The 19,797-nt window shown below is 43.9% G+C and overlaps 1 protein-coding gene across 1 annotated transcript in view; it reads right to left on the reverse strand.

Annotated features, from left to right (window-relative positions):
- Positions 1–19,797, reverse strand: part of LOC111143680 (delta/notch like EGF repeat containing) — a 311,777-nt gene that overhangs the window by 129,856 nt on the left and 162,124 nt on the right. Inside the window, exon 5 of the mRNA XM_022497511.1 lies at positions 11,893–12,038. Within this exon, the coding sequence (XP_022353219.1) occupies positions 11,893–12,038 (146 nt within the window). The remainder of the gene's footprint in view (positions 1–11,892; positions 12,039–19,797) is intronic.

A 19,797-nucleotide genomic window follows, 5' to 3' on the forward strand; every position in this document is an offset into this window, starting at 1 on the left:
TGTTACAAAGAAGCTATTCAGAGAATCACCCCAAAGAAAAGACAAAAGTTGCAAAGTGGTTTTCAAGGTCAGGAACAGAAAAGCTGACCTTTCAAAACTAACCTGGAGGGGGTCAGAAAAATAGGTTAAAGGTGCAGAAAGTAAAGAGAGTCCAGAGAGAAAGGTCCAAGGCCAAGTCTGGACCAGGACAGGGCTTCCCAGTGCTCTGAGAGGAGGGGTCTGAGACCCTTTCAGGGAGTCCATGAGGCCAAAACTATCTTATAATAATATTAAAATGTGATGTGTCTTTTTCACTCTGTTGGAATTGGTACTAAAGATGCAAGACAAAGGTGAGAAAAACTGTTCTTGCCTTCACACAAATCAAAGCAGAGACTTCGAGGCAGCAATCAAAGCCTCTTCACTGTCATCACGCATTTGCGGTGGGGGGGGAATGGCGGTTTCACTTAGAATGTCCTTGATGAAGATGTGAAAAATTAAAATTTTATGAAATCTCAAAACCCTTGAGCACACATCTTTTTGACGTTCTCTGTAACAAAGCAGAGTTATGCATAAAGCACTTCCAATGCACCCCCCAAGGTCAGGGGCTGACCTCAAGGAAACACAGGGCACAGTTGTTTGAGTCGTGCACTAGCTCACTTTTCACGGAACACCTTTTTTCCTTAAAACAATGACTGACAAACTAGAGTTGTTCAGACTTGGCTATTCAGCAGGTATTTTCTCTCAAATGAATGAAGTCACCCTATCATGTCAAGTAAAACAACCAATAATTTTTGTTATCAGGGATAAAATTTGAACTTCTCAGGAAAAATTCAAATTTTGGAAAACGTCTATCTTCCATTATGAACTTGACCTATTCACAAGACTTCAAGACTTTCCTGGTGAGACTAGTGGTGAAATTAACCACCGATGTGATTTTTTTGTTAACGGATAATGAAATGTGTCAGCTCTGGGGAGCTCTGTATTACTCCAGTATTTTCCAAATGGCCAATGTGGGAAGTTATAAAAACCATTCATGGGTAGAAGATCCAAAATATAAGACATATCAAGGGAAATCTAACAGAACAAGAGTTCATTGATAGGGTGTCAGATTCTTGCGTTCAATTAACCTTTAAAAATTTGCCATTTATCAAATTCAAAAGTATTTACAAGAAAAATATCCAAAATTATCTGAAGTGGCTATTAAAACACTCCTTTGTTTTCCAACTAAGTATCTGTTGAGGCTAAATTTTCTTCATACACTTCAACCAAAACAACACATTGCAACAGATTGCATGTAAAAGCAAGTGTAAAAATCCAGCCATCTTCCGTTAAGCCAGATATTAAAGAGATTTGTTAAAATGAAAACAGTGCTTCTCTTCCCACTAAATTCTTTCTGCTTTGAAAAATATAGTTACAGAAAAAAAAAGAAAAAAAAAAGTGTAGTTACTTTTTGGAGCGCCTGGGTGGCTCAGTCAGTTAACCCTCTACTTTCAGCTCAGGTCATGATGCTGGGGTCCTGGGATCTAGCTCTGTGTGGGGCTCCCTGCTCAGCAGGGAGTCTGCTTCTCCCTCTCCTTCTGCCCCTCCCTCCCCCAACTTGTGCTCACTCTCTCGCTCCCTCCCTCTTTCCCACAAATACAAGAAAATCTTTAAAAAAAGGAAAAATACAGTTACTTTTTATTTAAAAAGTGTTAATTTATGTTACCATGCAATGATGGGTTTACTAATATTAAGTTCCTCAGTTTAAATTTAATGTGATAAATACCAATAGGATATAACCCAATAAACAAAAGCTCTTTAGGGTCCTCAGCATTTTCTATGACTATAAAGGAGCCCCGAGACCAAAAAGTCAAAAACCACTGGGTAAGGTGAAGCCACGCTGTTCTGTAAATAAAACCACAAACACCCCATCCAGGGGACAAATCCTCCAGTGAGTCTGTAACTCTTTGGCAGGCAGAAAATGGGACCAAACGCTGAAGAGAAAGCACCAGGAAAGCCAGCAGGGAGCTATTTTTGGACAGAAGGACCAGGAGATTTCCACTAATACCATGAACACCACCCTCCCAGCTCTTGCCTGCCACGAAGACATTAGTCACACACCCAGGGTCCACTGGCATGTCAGTTTGGTTTGGGGACGTTGTACTGTCCTACCCCCTAACATAGGACCTTCATTCCGAATCCACCTAATATTCCCACAACTCAGACCGGTAAGCCACAAAGCCAGAACCGATTCTTAAAACCTAAGAGGATGTCACAGAAGGAACGGGGAAAACTTCAGCATCAAACCAAAGCCCTAATCTCCTCAGACTTCAGGGCAGAGGATGAGTCCATTTATACCAACGCTGTCTTTGGAGCAGCCGCGCAGAACGGAAAACCATGGGCAGAAAACAATCAAAGGGCACAAGGGTGAGTGTTTTAGGGAGAGGAAAACATGCCCACCAAATTCCAGAGTGAGGATTTTCTTCTCGCAGGCATAAAAATCTAGCCAGAACCTTCTTTTTATTATTGTACAAGCAGAAGTTTATCATTCCTGTGGATCTAAGATACCACGTGATGCCTATAGTTAATACAGTATTGGTATTCAAAAGTGACTAAGAAGGTAGATCTTAAAAATTCTCACCACCAGAAAAAAAAAAATTGTAACTAAGTGACGTGATGAATGGTAACTAAACTTAGGAGGGTGATCATCTCACAACATACACCTGTATCAAACTTTTACCTTGTACTCTTAAAACTAATGCAATGTTATATGTCAAGTGTATCTCAATAAAGGGGGGGAGGGAGTAATCTAAAACAAAGAACAGGGACGCCTGGGTGGCTCTGTTGATAGGTATCTGCCTTGGGCTCAGGTCATGCTCCCGGAGTCCTGGGATTGAGTCCTGCATCCGGCTCCCTGCTCAGTGGGGAGCCTGCTTCTCCCTCTGCCTGCCACTCCCCCTGCTTGTGCTCTCTCTCTCTCTCTGACAAATGAATATATAAAATCTTTACAAAAAAATAAAATAAAATAAAGCAAAGAAAAGTGGCCAGGCTATGTGTAAAGGGTCGCAGGGCACACCTATAGGGATTTTTTTTTTATTATTATTATGTTAGTCACCATAAAGAGGATTTTCTCTTTCCTTGCCTTCCTTGGCTCCCTTGTACTCTGATTTTCTCAAAGTCTTCTCTACAAGAAAAGAGTCCCAGAGAGCTTAGTCCCCCCCCCCCCCCCCTGTAATGTATGCCCCAAACTCCAAGTGGAAATTGTCGAATCTTCTAGGTCTCTCTGACTGCTGTTGGGGTCTGGCCTCCACGGCATGGCACAGTATCACCAGTGTCTCATCTCAGGGCCACCCCCAGACCCACAGGGTCCAGATCCACATTTTAACAAGATCCTCCCAGAATTCATGAGTATGTTAAGCCTGAAGAAGGGCTGCCCCCAAAAGTCACAAGGTCAAATCATTTAAAAAGTTTTTGACCTGACAGTGCCTGGTTTTCCTTACAGTGAACAGTGAACCCTTACGCAAAGACACTACACAAGCAGTAAGGCTCACTGTCACCGTGAATGTTCTACTAGAAGCAGTGCTGCCCCACGGAAGGAGCCCCCCAACAGATGGGCAGAAATCTCCCTCCATTCTTGTCTTGCCTCTACCACAATCTAGTTCTTGGGCTGTGGACAAATAGCTTAAAGCTCTCTTAGACCTCCGTTTCCTGGTGTTTAAAACAAAATAGGTGGGGAGTCCTTTCAAATAACCTTTCAGGGATTGGGGGCACCTGGGTGGCTCAGTGGGTTAAGCCTCTGCCTTCAGCTAAGGTCATGATCTCAGGGTCCTGGAATCGAGTCCCCACATTGGGCTCCCTGCTCGGCGGGGAGCCTGCTTCCCCCTCTCTCTCTCTTCCTGCCTCTCTGCCTACTTGTGATCTTTGTCTATCAAATAAATAAATAAAATCTTTAAAAAAAAAATAATAAAATTACCTTTCAGGGATGCCTGGGAGGCTCAGTCCGTTAAGCATCTGCCTTCGGCTCAGGTCATGATCCCAGGGTCCTTGCTCAGTGGGGAGTCTGCCCCTCCCTCTCCCTCTGTTCCCCCTCTCCTGCTCTTGTGTTTTCGCTCTCTCTCAAATAAATAAATAAAATCTTAAAAAAAAAAAATCACCTCTACTTTCAATTCTTTGACCCTGGAAATGTCACGAGGAATATAATCCTCACCCCAATATATTTGGGATGCCAACAACAAGGCTTCTGTAACTGTCCACTAGCAGGAGGAGATACATTTCAACCTTCTGGAAAATGCTGACACCAAACAGAAGCATGGTGAGACATCTTTCCTTTGGGACATAAATTTACAATTATTTCTCTAAATAATTTAAAATAGACTCAAATATGCTGTCCTGTTTTTGTGTAGGCAATGATATGATCGTCCTGTTTTACAACATGAGAGGCTACAGTGGCTTTTTAATTTTTTTAATTTTTTTTTAAGATTTTATTCATTCATTTGAGAGAGAGAGAGCACAAGCATGGGAAGAGCAGAGAGAGGGAGATGCAGACTCCCCAGCTGAGCAGGGAGCAGGGAACCCCACTCAGGCCTGGATTCCACAGCCCTGAAATTATGACCTGAGGCGAAGTCAGATGCTTAACTGACTGAGCCACCCAACTGCCCCAGCAATGGCTTTTTAATTACATTAGTGCCAAGAATTATAATTCAGACACGAGTCAGTGAAATTCTAGACAGGCTTCTCCTTGATCACTGAAAACACAACTGGGATGCACTCACATTATGATCTCTGTGCTTAATATGTTTCTAATAATTATGATTCTATTTTTATTATCCATAAAAGTACTTTCATCTCAGAGATCCACAAGGCAGTTTCTGCAAGGAAAATCTGCAGGACAGATCGCCCATCCCTTATTAGCAAATAAATGTATCTCAGGCCCGTTCATTTGGCATTCATTCCTAAGCATCTATTCTCCAGCTCAAAAATGTTTAATGAGCACTGTTCCGAAGCTATTTATTCAGTCAAGAAAAAGCCCTCCCTCCCTTAGAACAATTTCTTAGAACAAAGTGTCTCTTTTCTCTGTAACACCACTAACCACTGCTTCCTCAAGTAGGTTCCATCCACTGTTTTGTTCTGATCCTCCCCTGCTGTGGTTTGTTCCCTACTTACGGGGGGGAGCGTCCCCACAGTGCTGGCAGCCTGTGGGGACCTGACCCCGCCACGCACTGAACAGAACTAGCAGCAAGCAGCTCCACGGCTTGCTTGCCAGCTGCTGTTTTGATGCCGAGAAGGATACAGCAAATGCCCTTCCTCTGATTCTCTGATGGGCTTCCTTGTCTACTCAATGTCCCTCCCCATTTCTTTCTCAAAAACCTGCCAGGTCACAGGCTTTTTGCAAAGCCTCATTAGGGTCTTTACACTTACACTGATGGTGGTGGAAAAATGAGCTCTCACAGATGAGATGAGCCAAAGAATATGACATCTTCTTCTGCCCCCTGGCACAGTGCTCTTCCTAACCCAAAGAGGAGTTTGCTGACAGTTTCCAGCCTACAGGAGGATGGCATCAAAGAGGCCACTGGTTCAAATTATTCTAACCGATTTCATTTTGAAATGAGAAGAAAAGCCTTGGCAACATTGCTTGAAATGTTCCCGAGGGGTTACTACAACATTCTGGGTCACACCATCTGTGGGAAGGCTTTAGATCAGAGACTAGTTTCCAACTCATTAGTTTATGAAACCAAATTCACCATGTCCTTCCCATGCTCCCGTAACCAAACATATAATTCAAATTATAATATCTAACTCGAAACTCAGAGATTTGATTTTCCGCCCTATTCTTGTTCTTAATTATTTATTTTGTTCATTCGGCTCATAGGCAGTTTTGGAGCACCCCCCCACCACCACCACCATGCCGAAAGTCCCCTGCTGAGCTGTTACAATGATACAGATGGAACAAACAGGCTCTAAAAGCACGGAGCTCACCATCTGAGACTCCACTGGGAAGCTCTCTATGATCCCATCTCTGAGTAAGGTATTTCTCTGAGCCTCCAAAAGGCACCTGCAGATCCCTCCCGTGGCACACATCACCCCACGCTTGAACCCACGATTCATCCAGGACCCCGCATCTTAGCTGACCAAGTGTGTCCTCGCCAGTGCCTGGCGTGGGACCAGGCTCAGATGGGTAGTAACTCTGCAGGCCAGTGCATGCAAATAGTAACACACATAAAGAAATATAAGCAGAAATCAAAGGTCAGGTGTCTCATTAGAAAACTAAAATGTTGCCAGGCTTGAGAGAGGGAGCTTGTAGCAGGAGGTGTGGACAGCTTTCCGAAGGAAGAAGGTTTGGGGCTGAACCTGGAATAAAGTTAGGAAGGTGGGAGGGCAGGAGTCACAGGGCTGGAGTAGGGTGGTGTAGCAGCTAAGCATTCCAGATGGTGGGAACAGCATGAGCAAAACCACAGGGAGTTAAGGGAGGAAGCAGGGGGACACTTGGCTAGTGAGGGGAGCCACAGTTCAAGCTGGAAAGGATGTTCACGCACGCAGATCAGGGCAGACTCATCACTTTGCCCTGCGAATGAGATTAGAAACAAGCAAACTTCAGAAATGGGAACTTGCTGGGAACCCTAATAAAGAGGCACATCTTTGGAAATAGGAAAAAAATAAGGAGGGTGTTGATATAAGGCAGACTGACTCCTGGAAGGGTAGTATCCCCTATCCAGGCCACAGGGGCTCTAGAACAAGGACAGAGGGTGTTATCAAACCAGGGACAAAGCAACCAGTTAAGGTCAGTGACTTATTCCCAATAAACCAACCCTAACCAGAAGAACTCGGCTGTGAAAATACTAGGACTTACTAGAGCTTGAGCCTTCAACTCCCAGGAGTAGGGAGGGAGGTAACAGAAGGTTGGGAACTTTCAGGAACCTGACATGTTCCTACTTCTCCCGTGGACAGGCACACATCTAGAGACAGAATTAAGATTAAGACACAGGCTCCAAAGGGGCTTAGGAATGGCTCTCAGACACAAAGCCAGCTTACCTCTCTCTCAAAACAAAGTCTGACTAGGTAGCACCTGTATCCAATTCAAACAGCCTCAGGATGATAGATCCCGAAGGCAAGAGCTAGAGAGAATCCTGAGGAACCTTCTAAGGATGGAGGCCTGATCCTTATCAATACAGACCTGGGCTAAGACACAGGAGAGTGCTGAGGTAAGTATGGAAACATATCACCTACCAGCATTTCTCTTTATTAATTCCACATGACCTTAAAATTATGAACAATGAAATCCTTGAATAAAAAGATGTTGTATATTGCTTTAGAGAAGCAGCAAAAGTAGGGAGATGGTAAGCTCTGGTCCTGAGACTCCACTTACAGAATGATAGTCCACAATCTACTTCCGCCAAATCACCTGGCTGCCAATGAAGGGTGTCATAATCCAAGTGAGGGTCTTGGAATATGACCCTTTTTGTCAGGGCCTCAAGCAAATCTTAGGCAAACTAAAATTTTAAAACTATTCCTTTAACTTTGTGGGCAAGGAACACAAATCAGCAGAAAGGAGGCAACGGTGAATCTGAGAAAAAATAGAATCTCATGATGATAAATTTAATGTGACTCAACTTGGCTGAGTCATGGTGCCTAGCTATTTGGTCAAACAATATTCTGGATGCTTCTGTGAGGGTGTTTTTGGATGAGATTTACATTTAAATCCGTGGACTTTGAGGAAAGCAGCTTACTCCTGTAGCGAGGGTGGGCCTCGCCCAAACAGTTGAAGGCCTAAATAGCATGAGAGGCTGATCTCCCCTGAGCAAGAGAGATCTCTGCAGCAGATGGCCTGCAGACTTCATTCCCCAACATCAGCTCTTCCTGGTTCACCAGCAGACCCTTTTGCACGAGAGCTGAAGCTCTTTCCTGAGTCTCCTGCTCACTGGCCTCCCACTCAGATTTTGACGACACCAAGACTCCACAATGATGGAGTTATAATAAGTCAATCCCTTAAACTAAATCTCCTTAATTCATAAATATATAGGATAGGATAGGTTGTACTTTGGTTCTGTTTCTCTGGAGAATCCTAATACATAACTCTTGTTCTTGAAAGACAGGGTCCGTGAATCCTAAGTGGATCTTAAGAAGGCTTAAGGCCCACACCAGCAAAGCGCCCTGACACCATTAGGATAATCAGGGAATCATCAAATAGACAGCAGCCAAATTTGGTGACAAAATTCAAAGAGAAGTAGTAACTACAGTCAACTTTTTACTTTTTATTTTATTTATTTAATTTTTTAAAAATTTTTTGGAGGGGTACGGAGAAGAAAAGATCAGAATTAACCCTCGTTAGCAAAAGCAGTTTTCAAAAAACAGAGCTCCTTCCCATGTTATAGTAAACATACAAAAAGACTTTCCCAGGGGTGCCTGGATGGCTCAGTCAGTTTAGCAACCCACTCTTGATTTCAGCTCAGGTCAAGATCTCAGGGTCATGGATCGAGCCCACATCAGACTCCGTGCTCAGTGGGGAATCTGCTTCACTCTCTCTCTGTCTCTCCACCTCCTTCTTCCTCTCCCCCGCTTGCATGTGCGCGCTCGCTCGCTCGCTCTCTCTTTTTCTCTAAAATAAATAAAGAAATCTTAAAAAAAAAAAGAGAGAGAGAGAGAGAGAGAGACTTTCTGAGGACGGAGTGCTCTCTAAGAGCATGAAGGTAGAGCTTTATGGCAAACCACCCGTCAGCTTGGAATTGTAAAATCGCCTCTAGCCAAAGTCCATCTGCAAGGAAATACCTCCATGACCCAGTGAGAGTAGTATGGGAATCACAGAATTGCTCTTATTTTGATGGATGATCTAATAAAAAGATATAAAAGTAATTAGAAACAATCGCATTAAACCACCAAGTAGAGCTCTTTTTGTTTTGAACTACGGAGTGGCTTCTTGCCTTGGCTGAAAGACTGCACTATGTAACTTCTAAGTTGAGGAAACAGTACAAAGAAGGAAACCTGAGAGCGACAGTCTTTTATGGCCACCAAACTGTTTACAAGTCACCGCGACAGCCACTGACAACCATCACAAAAAGCCCTGGGACATCACTTACACTCGAAAAATATAAGCCCGATTTCCATTCCTAATCCTGCCACAGGTAGTACAACTCCTGCCATGTTTTTGTGAATGGGAGGACTGGCTTCCAGATGGTTCTCTCCAAGATAACAATGTGGCGGGTCTGTACAGGGACATGGTAATTGCAGCCTAGCCATTCGCTTAGCATCACTGGGGGTAATTATTGTGGCTTGGGTAAGACGACTGGCCACAATTTCCTTCAATTCACTGAAGGTAAATGCAGGCTTTGAGAGAAGCAACAACAACAGAGGTTTCACACCTGGTGTGGGATGGGGGGCAGAGGAGGGAGGCGGGGCATTCAGAGCTCTTCAAAAGAGCCAGCACCCATAATGAAGCTGTACCTCCTTTAAGTGACCTGCTAAAATTAGCAGGGATTCTTCAGGAAGGCTCTTGAGTCCTTTCTGCACAAAAAACAAAGCACTTTGGCAAGATCTGCGAAGTTACCTGCCAGGCGCTAAATGCTTCAGCTGCCTTTTCAGTGAGTTAATTCTACACCAGCAGGCAGAGCCTCTTGGGGAGAGGGGCCACGCAGATGACACCCATGCAGAGGAAGAGGGTAAGCCAGCAACATGCATGTTCTAAGAAAACATGGTGGGGCGCCTAGGTCGCTCTGTCGGTTGAGTGTCCGACTCTCGGTTTCGGCTCAGGTCATGATCTCAGTGTTGTGAGATCGAGCACCACACTGGGCTTTGCGCTGAGCCTAGAGCCTGCTTAAGATTTTCTCTCTTCCTCTCCCTCTGCCACTGCCCACCATACATGCATGCATCGTCTCCCCCTCTCTCTCCGTCTCCAAAAACAAAAACAAACAAAACAAATCATGGTGACTTCCGTATGGGTAAGAAGTCTCCTGAGATGATTCATCCACCGTAAGAGAAAGCTCACAAGGGAACAACCACTGTGTCAGTCCCAAATTCCAAGAACAACCCTCCCTTCCTCATCTCAGCCATTTCTCGTCCACCACTCTTGTCTTTCTCACGGCTAGTGAGGCCCAAGAACTATTCACTCGGAATAATAAGGATGAATCTGGGGAACACCGATGTGTCTCCTCTTCACACTTGGAAGGTTTGATGCTCTTCCAGCTGGGGCCGTTAGCATTCCTCAGGTTTGCCCGCTTCCTCTCGTCTGGAACGTCCTTATCAGATGAGCTCCCCCACTGCTTCCTCATCTTCTCTCAGCTTCTATACCCTGCTCTGCCTCTACTGTCATAGCAGAACACTCAAGATCCTTTACTTCTTTTTTTCCACCCATGAACTGATAAATGAAGCTTCTCCTCAGGAAAGAGAGAAAATGGCCCAAGTTGCTATGCAAGATGGAAGAAAACAGGATTCAGAGGGCAGGCTTGGCTTTATACAAGAAATCCCTGGCTCTGTCTCCTGGCTCCATGCCAGGCACCATCCCCTGCCCGGGGGGTTTCATTCTGGCTTTGGTTTACATTTGTGTTCCTTTTCAAAGATTTAGCAGAAATTATTGTTCTCTAACTCTCTTAGGGCATTCTGCCTCCTGCAGAGAATATCTCACCAGAAAATGGTATATTTACGCCTCCGCAAATATACACCTAACACATCAAGATCATGGGTCTTCCAAAATGACCTAAGCAATGCCTGAAAGTGTCTCCCAACACCTCTCTGTCCGTCACCTCCCTCCCCTCAGTGCACCAAGTTCATACCACTATTACCAAATGTGTCGACATTACCCTAAGGAAGTTTCTCCAAAGAAAGTTTACCTGCACCACCCATAAAATTGATCTGAAACTGGGGCACCTGGGTGGTTCAGTCAGTTGAGAATATGCCTTTGGCTCAGGTCATGATCTCGGGGTCCTGGGATCGAGCCCCATGTCAGGCTCCCTGCTTAGCAGGGAGTCTGCTTGTCCCTCTCCCTCTGCCTCTCCCCCTGTGTCTCCTCTGGCTCCTGTTCACTCTCTCTCTCTCAAATTAAAAAAAATATTTTTTTAAATATCGGTCTAAAACAAACCACGCTCTTTTGGGACTTGGGGGACCCACCTCACTTTGCATGAACTCCAGTGGACAAATGTGTGGAACAGGGAGAGGTTCATGGAGGCAAGTGGCAAGAGGAACAGATGTGCCCTAATGGAACAGGCTCCCTCCTAAGGGGTGAGTCTCCCTCTCCTGGGATGCCAGGCAGAACCCAAGTACTCCAGCGGAAGCTGTTTTAACAGAGCCCTGTACCGGGGATGTGGGTCTCAGTGACCACAGTCCCATGCTGGTCTGCCTCTCAGACCCCTGACACTCAGCAGAGAACAAGGAGGAGGAACTTGTCCTTCCCTGCCCCTGCCCCAGGCCCGTGTGACCTGAGCCATAAAGAAGAAGGGGCACAGGACTCTGGCCCACCATAGCATTGATGACACTAGTCCGCATAGGTCAAAAATAACATGAGCCTTCCTGACCCTGTGTCTTCTCTGTTCCTTCTTATTCTTTTCTCTTGCTTCTGTAACTCTGTTATAGAACTTCCACTAGAGAAATGCTAAGTCTGAGGAGGGGGTGACGTAACAACCGGAAAGTAAATGCCTCTGCTATTGTTCTGGATTCTTCCACCAGACAGCAGGACTGTTCTTCTCAAAACATCTCTACTTCACCCAAAGCAAAATCTAGCACTGCCCCAACATGTTAAAATGACTTTAAAAAGTTACACAGAGACTGGATATCCATATGCTGCTCACTAATGTATAACTGAAACCAGAAATTTGTAGGGATTTTTCAGCAAATTCACTAGTTCTCTCCCCTTTCATTCTTGATAGATAGACATAGATAGGTATCAATATACAGGTACAGACACATATTTACGTAAATATAACTTTTAAAAGCTACCAGGTGTCCCCTTACCTCGGATGGCTTCGTGGTACATTTTCCTTTTCCGGAACATTCCAGGCCATTTGCATGGCTCTCCCCTGATACACAGGTGCTGGCCTTCACCACCAGAGTTAAGCGCAAAGCCACAATAGATTTAGTAACAGAATCATTCACAAAACCTAAGGGTGGGGGGGACAAAAGAAAATGTAAAGTAAAACTTTACCAACATTCTTTCCACAAGACGATGAGTTTATTTTCCGCAGCATTCAAGTCAGACGAACAAAACAAAATGTAATGCTAGGCCAAGAAATAAAGCGTGTGACTAGTGGTCATTCAGACCTCTGGCCTTTCAAGAAAGATCAAGCAACATGAGAAATACCTAAGGCCCAAGGAGAGACCAGGCCCTCGGTCATGGCATTAGATGCTGCTGTTCTGCTCCTGCCCATCTCTTCCGGGGGCCATTTTGTCTCTTAATTCCAACCCCTCATTAGCATCTTAGAATTTACTAGTTTTGAGCCCATCTTCTCCCAGAGGCCACCTGCCCGCACCTCCCGACTCTTCCTCATCCTGGCTACTTTGGATGGTGACAAGCACTAAATATCTCTCAAGACCAGCCCCCATGCCAGCCTGCCCGAGTGGCTCTCAGTGTCCTGACAGGTGGATAAGTAGGACAGGAACACATTCAATGATGGGCTTATTGATACCTAGCATCATTCATCATCAGCTTGACTACACGGTATCAATTAAGTTATGTGATTTAACCATCTAATAAAACAGGGCCAATCACAGTTGAAGATTGATTGAACCATCCCTGATATGTCATATTTATCCCCAAATGATCTTGCAACTAGTGCAGCTACTTGTACGTAGGAGGTAACAATAAATGTAGAAAAAAACATAGCCTCCAAATGGAATGAAGAAATAATACTGCAAGTATCTTGCATCAATAATATGATGCTTTCCCTAGGAAGAGTGTCTCTTTTTTTCTAACAAGAATATTCATTTATTTATGTCTAAGTTTTCATTTCTAAACGAACAACCTACCATTAACATTTCCATTATCCAGGAGACAGACTCCTGTTTTGCCCACATAAGGTGCTTAAGACAAGGTGGTGACAGTGATTCTAGACATCCATGACTCTCTGAGCCCCAATTTTCTCTTGTGCTGGGGAAGGAAAATAACCGCAAAATAGGGTGACCATAGAATTTATCCTCCAAAGTAGGACTCTTTTCCAATCAAAATGGGAGAGCTTTCACGATTGCAAGTGGACACAGGCATAAAATGAGACTGTCTCAAATAATGGGACAAAATGGTCACCCTCCTCCTCTGGCCTGAGGAGCACCCAGAGATCAGGAATTTGCGACATGTCAAGTACTCCATTAATGCCGGGGTTGTTTTTAACAGGCAGATGACAGATTCAAAACAGCAATGTAAGATTTAATTCAACCCACAAGTTTTAAGGTTATGATGGATGTTAAAGCAAGTCACAGTGGAGGAGAGACACCTCTCAACTTCTGTTTGTAACCAGGAGACAAATGTCTCTTGGTGCCTCGGTAAAGACAGGTTCCACAGGTCTCACAAACAATGGTATTTCACACCCATAGAGAACTAGTGGCTTTCTTCCTAAGATGTCCTACTGAAAACTTGATCATTCACTGACTTTGGGACAGAAGGAAAGCATGGTTCTGGCAAAGGCACTTCCCTCTACAGAGGTCCGTACTTCCTCTGTCATGGCTCCTCACTCTGTGGGCGGCTTACGCCATCTCCCAGCTGCCTTTGCTCATGTCTGGCTCACCCCAGCTCTGTAAACAGTTGCCTGGAATACCCCTTCCTCTCCTAACATTATAGCTCCGATCTCACCTTATTCCTGAGCTTTTCCTCAACAGTCCACCCTCCTCCAAGCTCTGCTGTGTCCACCTGTGCCCGAGTACACGCTCCCGTGTACAGGTCCCTGGTTTTTCTCTGTCTCAGATGCTTTCTTATCTACCCACCTTTACTGAAGCTTCCTTAATGGCAAGGGACAAAGTCTTAGAGAAGTGGTTGGTAGGAAGGCAAGAGACAGGTACATATATGACCTGGGAAAACTTTCCAAAATGTCCTGCCATCCAACATGTCAACTTTAAAAAAAAAAGAGCAATCACTCAAATGCATAAATTCCAGTTTACTAAAAAATAATATTTTTATCAACTTATGAGTAAACATTATAGGAAAATGGAGCCTGGTACAATGGTGGGATGCTACCAGAGGTCTTATTCTAAAAGACATTTTTACACATAAAATAATGGAGGAAAAATCAGATATCAGAATTTATAGAGGTGTCTTTTGTGATTTTGCTTTGTTCTCTGGTTTCATATTAAATTATTATTAAAAACTATATCACGTGCCTACTTACTAAACATTTAAATCACAAAATGCTATGTAAGAGCACTTGGGTGGCTCAGTCGGTTAAGCGTCTACCTGTGGCTCAGGTCATGACCCCAGGGTCCTGGGATGGGGGCCCATGTCAGGCTCTCTGCTAAGTGGGGAGTCTGCTTCTCTCTCTCCCTCTGCCCCTCCCCTTGCTATTGCTCCCTCACTCGCTTTCTCTCTCTCTCTTTCTCTGTCAAATAAATAAACAAAATCTTTTTTAAAAAATTGCTATATAGGGGCACCTGGGTGGCTCAGTGGGTTAAAGCCTCTGCCTTCGGCTCAGGTCATGATCCCAGGGTCCTGGGATTGAGCCCCACATCGGGCTCTCTGCTCAGCAGGGAGCCTGCTTCCTCCTTTCTCTCTCTTTGCCTGCCTCTCTGCCTACTTGTGATCTCTGTCTGTCAAATAAATAAATAAAATCTTTTTTAAAAAATGCTATATAATTCTGTAGAAGAGGCCTCCCTCTGAAGGTTATTTTAAAAATTCTATTCAACTATTAAATTTACTTAGCCAGTAGTAATCTAAATGAATGAGTAGTTAAAAATATACATGGTATGGCTTGCTAGATTGTTTGCTTCCATTTCCTCAAGAACATTTACTGAGCTCACGTCCACAAACCAGGCACTCACTTAGATCTCCAGGTTACAAAGATGGCGCAGTCTTCGTTTCTACTGCACCAAACTTTGAGTCAAGAGCAGTGATCCTTAACCAGTTTTGAAACCAGAGGCTTCATAATTTCGCAGGGGCTTTTTCCAAGTACATACTGCCAGGCTGCAACACAAGTGCTTCAGAATCAATGATCTGGGATGGTCCTCTGGCAGGCATGTTTTTTAAAGGATTCCCTGAGTAATTCAAACATCACTTCCAGTTAAGAACCACTGGCCTGGTAGAAAAACTAATCTAAGGAACATAAGTAATATTATATCACGTGGAATTAGAGGCACGCATTTGAGCCTCTGAAAGCACATTTTACACATCTATTTTTGAAAGTCTGGGTGATTCTGTGTTATTTAGACAATCTTTATACTCTCTGGCTCATCCTAAGTCTCCAAAATTCTTGGAGACAATTCTGATAAAGGTTTCTATATTAGCTTTGTTTGCTCCGTAAGACTGTGAGTATTTTGGCCCTCAAATGTTTCAGTAAACTATTAAAGAAATCAATCTTTGCAACGGTGTGTCGCATACTACTATGTAATTCCTAATTATGTCACTGAATCCCCCAAAGTAAGTCAAAAGGATATGCATGCTATTTTCAGCAGTATACTGCTCATGAGATGAGAATGTTGTCTGGCAGCTCCTTCCAGGTAAGAGTGTAATTTCAGTAAGTTGTTGGTACCTCCCTTTGATCCCGTCTCAGGGAAAACGCTTGGAGCTGCTCATAATGAAAAGTAATACTGTCCAATTTAAGTTTCATCAAACTGCAGCTGAGTTAGAGCAAAGCAGCCCTCAGGAAATCCCACATGCCAAGAGCAAGAACTGCACCCTTTACAAGGAGGCAGCAGGAAGAATCTGAAATGAAATAGAACTCATTTTTTAAGTTCTTTGGGGGCTTTATAAGTGATCATTTGAAAGTTGTTGAAAAGCCAGTGTGTTTCTTTGACACAACACTCAAACTGATGGGCACTTCTAGCACACTTGAAAGAAATGCGGAGCAAATGGTCACTATTTTTTCTCTTCCTTAATAACATGAAACCAATATACCTTAACATAATTCATGATACAGACCGAGATAAAAAAGCTTGTCCTCATATTTGGAATTCTAAGATCCATAGGCCGACTAATCAACTGGAGACAAAACCGATGAAGTCTGAATGAGGAGGACACTCCGGTTCTTTTTCTAGAGCTTTCTCAGAATGGGCTTTTGGCAACACCAGCATCTTCTATGGTCCTTCCAAAAAAACACTACAGAACTGCTCCTACACAGCAGGCCATGGTGGCACTGGAGCGAAAGCCTGGTTTAAATTAACAATAAGCAAGGGAAAGAGCAAGCTGAGATTTAGAAAGAAAGATGAGATTTCAGAAAGAAAGTAAGGAGCAGGGAAGGAGGGAGGAAGAATGAAGAGGAATAACAAAGCATAAGACAGGAAGTGCGTGAGATCCCAGGAAAGGAGACCCTCACACAGGAATACAAAGAAAGCAGAAATGGAGAAGGAAGGCAAAGGCTCTCCACCCAAAGTCTCAGGGGCTCTCCCACTTACGTCACGTTTTCTCACCTTCTCCTTCTCATGAGAAAATATATTCTTCATCTCAACCACAACAAATATAAGACTAGAGTTCTTTGAAAATGTTCATGAATAAACATATATTTAAATCATCATTGTGTACGGTCCAAGTCTATGATTCTGACTATGAGGCAAAAATATTGAGTCACTTTACGTGGACAGATCGTGCGCTTCAGTGAGTAAACTCGCACGGTGCGGTGGGTGGGATGGACAGCAGCGTGGGGATGGAGGGAAGCTGAGCTCACCCGTTCAACATCCAGCAGATGCATATCTGGCTCTAAGTAAGAGGCTGCTTTTAGGGTGAGCTCCAAAGGCTGAGAAAGAGCCAGCCAAGAGAGCTGAGGAGGTCATATGTCACATGAAGGAGGAGGTCAAGTGTCACATGGAGGAGGAGGTCACCAAGTCACATGGATGAGGGGGACATGTGTCCCATGGATGAGGAGGTGATATGTCACATGAAGGAGGAGGTCAGTTTGTCACATGGATGATATCAGTATGTCATATGGAGGAGAAGGTCATGTGTCACTTGGAGGAAGAAGTCAGTGTGTCACACAGATGAGGACATCAGGGTGTCAATAGCCAGCACCTTGATGAGAACAGAGAGGCAGAAAGGGCCAGATCAGGTGATGTGAATATTTAAATGGCCTCATCTGAATACAGACAGTGTTGCACTACTGGGACAGGGAAGGGCACCTCGGGATCAGAGAGAGAGAGAACAGGGCCCAGAATCAAGATTTACAGGCCAACGTTCGTGATATAAACTTAGCTATGTATTGACATCAGACCACAACAGAACTGTGCTAGGATAATTAACTAAAACAAATAGCTACATGATTTTTCCATGGTGGGGTTGATAAGAAAAGACAAGATTTCTGCAGCATGAAGGACATCTAGAACTACGTGAAGACCACTTCAGCATTGAGAGGGGGAACTGTAGTACCTGACCAAAAAAAAAGTTTCAAGGATGCCACATAGTTCAACTCAATATTCAGACGTTGGGAAAGAAAGAGAAGAGGGAGGGAGGGAAGGGTAGGAGGGAGGGAAAAGATACCGCTTACCTTGGAGAGCCCCCTTCTACTTGCTATACAACCAGATGATTTCCCTAATGCATTCTAAAACCATAATGAAGGAAAACTTTCTCCAAAGATTATCCAGAGATCTGTTAACACCCTCAAGTAACTAGTTACAGTGACAAATAAAAAGTAGGTTTCCTTCCCCATCTCCCCATTCCTTCTCCCCTAACTCTACACAAGAACATACAAATGCTTTGCCCTGCCCACAACCCCACACTGTGCTCATTAACAAGGTAATAAAATGTTCTGCCATCATCACAGCCCTTTCAAACCAGTGACTTTCCCAAACTCACCTCCCCTGGTGCCAATGAGAAGTTGAGAGCAACTGAAAGGGGGTCTGGTCATTATCTCCGGGGTGGAGTGGTCAAGCGTCATTCGGAGCATACAAGATGGCTGGCTCCAGGCCATTAACTGTTTATTTTACCAAGTGTATTCTTTAATATTAACACTAAATAGTCTTTAAATGGACTTTGTAGTTAATACCTCATTGGGATTAACAGCAAATGAGATTTGCATTTCTCACTTCAGTGGTTTGACTAAAGACCATTTTCTTTCCTGTTAAAGGAAAGCATACATGCAAAACAAAATTCTGGCCGTGAATACTTGAGCAGTAGGTGTTGGAAACAGACTGCCGACTTTTCCTAGTAAGACTTGGCGAGTCACTTGGCATAAACCTATAACCTATAAAAACTGTTCACAGTCCAGGAAGTCCCATGGCTGGCAGAAGATAGGCATGAAAAGCTTGAAATATTGTGGATTCCTGCTCCAACTGGAGACCCAGGGTTTCTGCATTCACATAATCACTGGGAAGTCAAACACCCCCAATCCCACACCTGGTTCCACAAAAGCAGGGATAAAATGGCGTATGTGCACCAACTTTTTTTAAGAAGGGAGGATGGAGATTAGCGCAAAGCTTAAGAAGCTGGTCAGGATACCCAGGGATTCGTGACTCCATACTTGTGGGCTGAGAAGCATAACCTGAGAACTAACTCGTCTTCTGACAATGTGAGTCCAGAGGCAACGAGAGAGATTGGGGCAGGGAGCAAATATGAACCTAGACCAAGTCCAGGGCCATGTGATACTAAAGCAAGGCTTATTAATACCCTTCGCTATTTTGCATGTGTGCTGAATGCCAGCAGACCAGGAAGGAGTTAAGGGGGAAAGGTGACTACAGACCAAAAAAGCTATCATGATACCCATGTAGAACCCGGCCACCTGACCATCCCAGGACCTCATTCAAGGACCATCTGTCTATTCTAAACAAAGCTTTCTTTAGATTTCCATGCAAAGACTGGGTTCTGCCATTGTTTACTTGCCTGCTTACTCTGAAGTTTTGATACTTAAAGAAGCACCTTGCTTTTTGGAAAATTCACTCATATGGATTGTCTCATTTTCTGTGGGTTCCTGAGTAAGGGAGGACCCAAAATGCTTTCTGAATTAGGAGACACATTGGCGCATAACAGTAATGGACCAAATATGTCTACCATTGCAACTCATCTGAGTCATTGGGTGGATTACCCCTGGCTGAATGATGATGAAAAGTATATATTAAGTAATATCATTTGCTCCAAAGTAAAAGAAATTGCAAAGATAAGGGAAGCTGTTGTTGGAAAGAGAAAAAAAAAAAAATACGATCCACCTGCTATCACCTGAAGATAGAATGACTGATTCTCAGCAAATCTTACTGTCAGACACAGCAGCCCTTCCCCACTGCCTCCCAGCTTTATCAGCATCTCATTGGCACCTTCTGTCTATTCATCCTGTAGAGAGGCTCTGAAAATTCAATATTGAAACACAGGCTCATGAAATGAACAAAAATTTTATATGGAGACTCCTTAGGTTGACGTTCTATACTTTTCCAAAAGAAATAGTTATTCCCACAATAAAGGGTTACTAGCCCAGAGTGCTGTATTTCTGTTTAACTTTTTTTTTTTTTTCAAGAAGATGTTCATGTCCTACCACACTCCATTCTCTATAAATATTAGACTAAATCATTTCTCCAAAGTTGAGACTTGAATACTTGAGTTGGGAGTAACAGCTAGTTGCCTAGTGGTTCATTTTCTCCCCACATCCTTTGAATAACAGCATTGGGAGTTTGTGCTGAGAACTAGGCCACCCGGTTAAAGAACATGCCTCTCCTCAGTTACTCAGGGACAAGATGTGTGATGTTTTTGTGACGTACAACCACAAAGACTGAGCAAGGGCTGCCCTGTCCATTCCCCCCGCCCCTGCA

This window comes from Enhydra lutris, unplaced genomic scaffold, assembly GCF_002288905.1.
Source record: "Enhydra lutris kenyoni isolate GAN:26980312 unplaced genomic scaffold, ASM228890v2 scaffoldscaffold1, whole genome shotgun sequence".
Classification (NCBI taxonomy): Eukaryota; Metazoa; Chordata; class Mammalia; order Carnivora; family Mustelidae; genus Enhydra; species Enhydra lutris.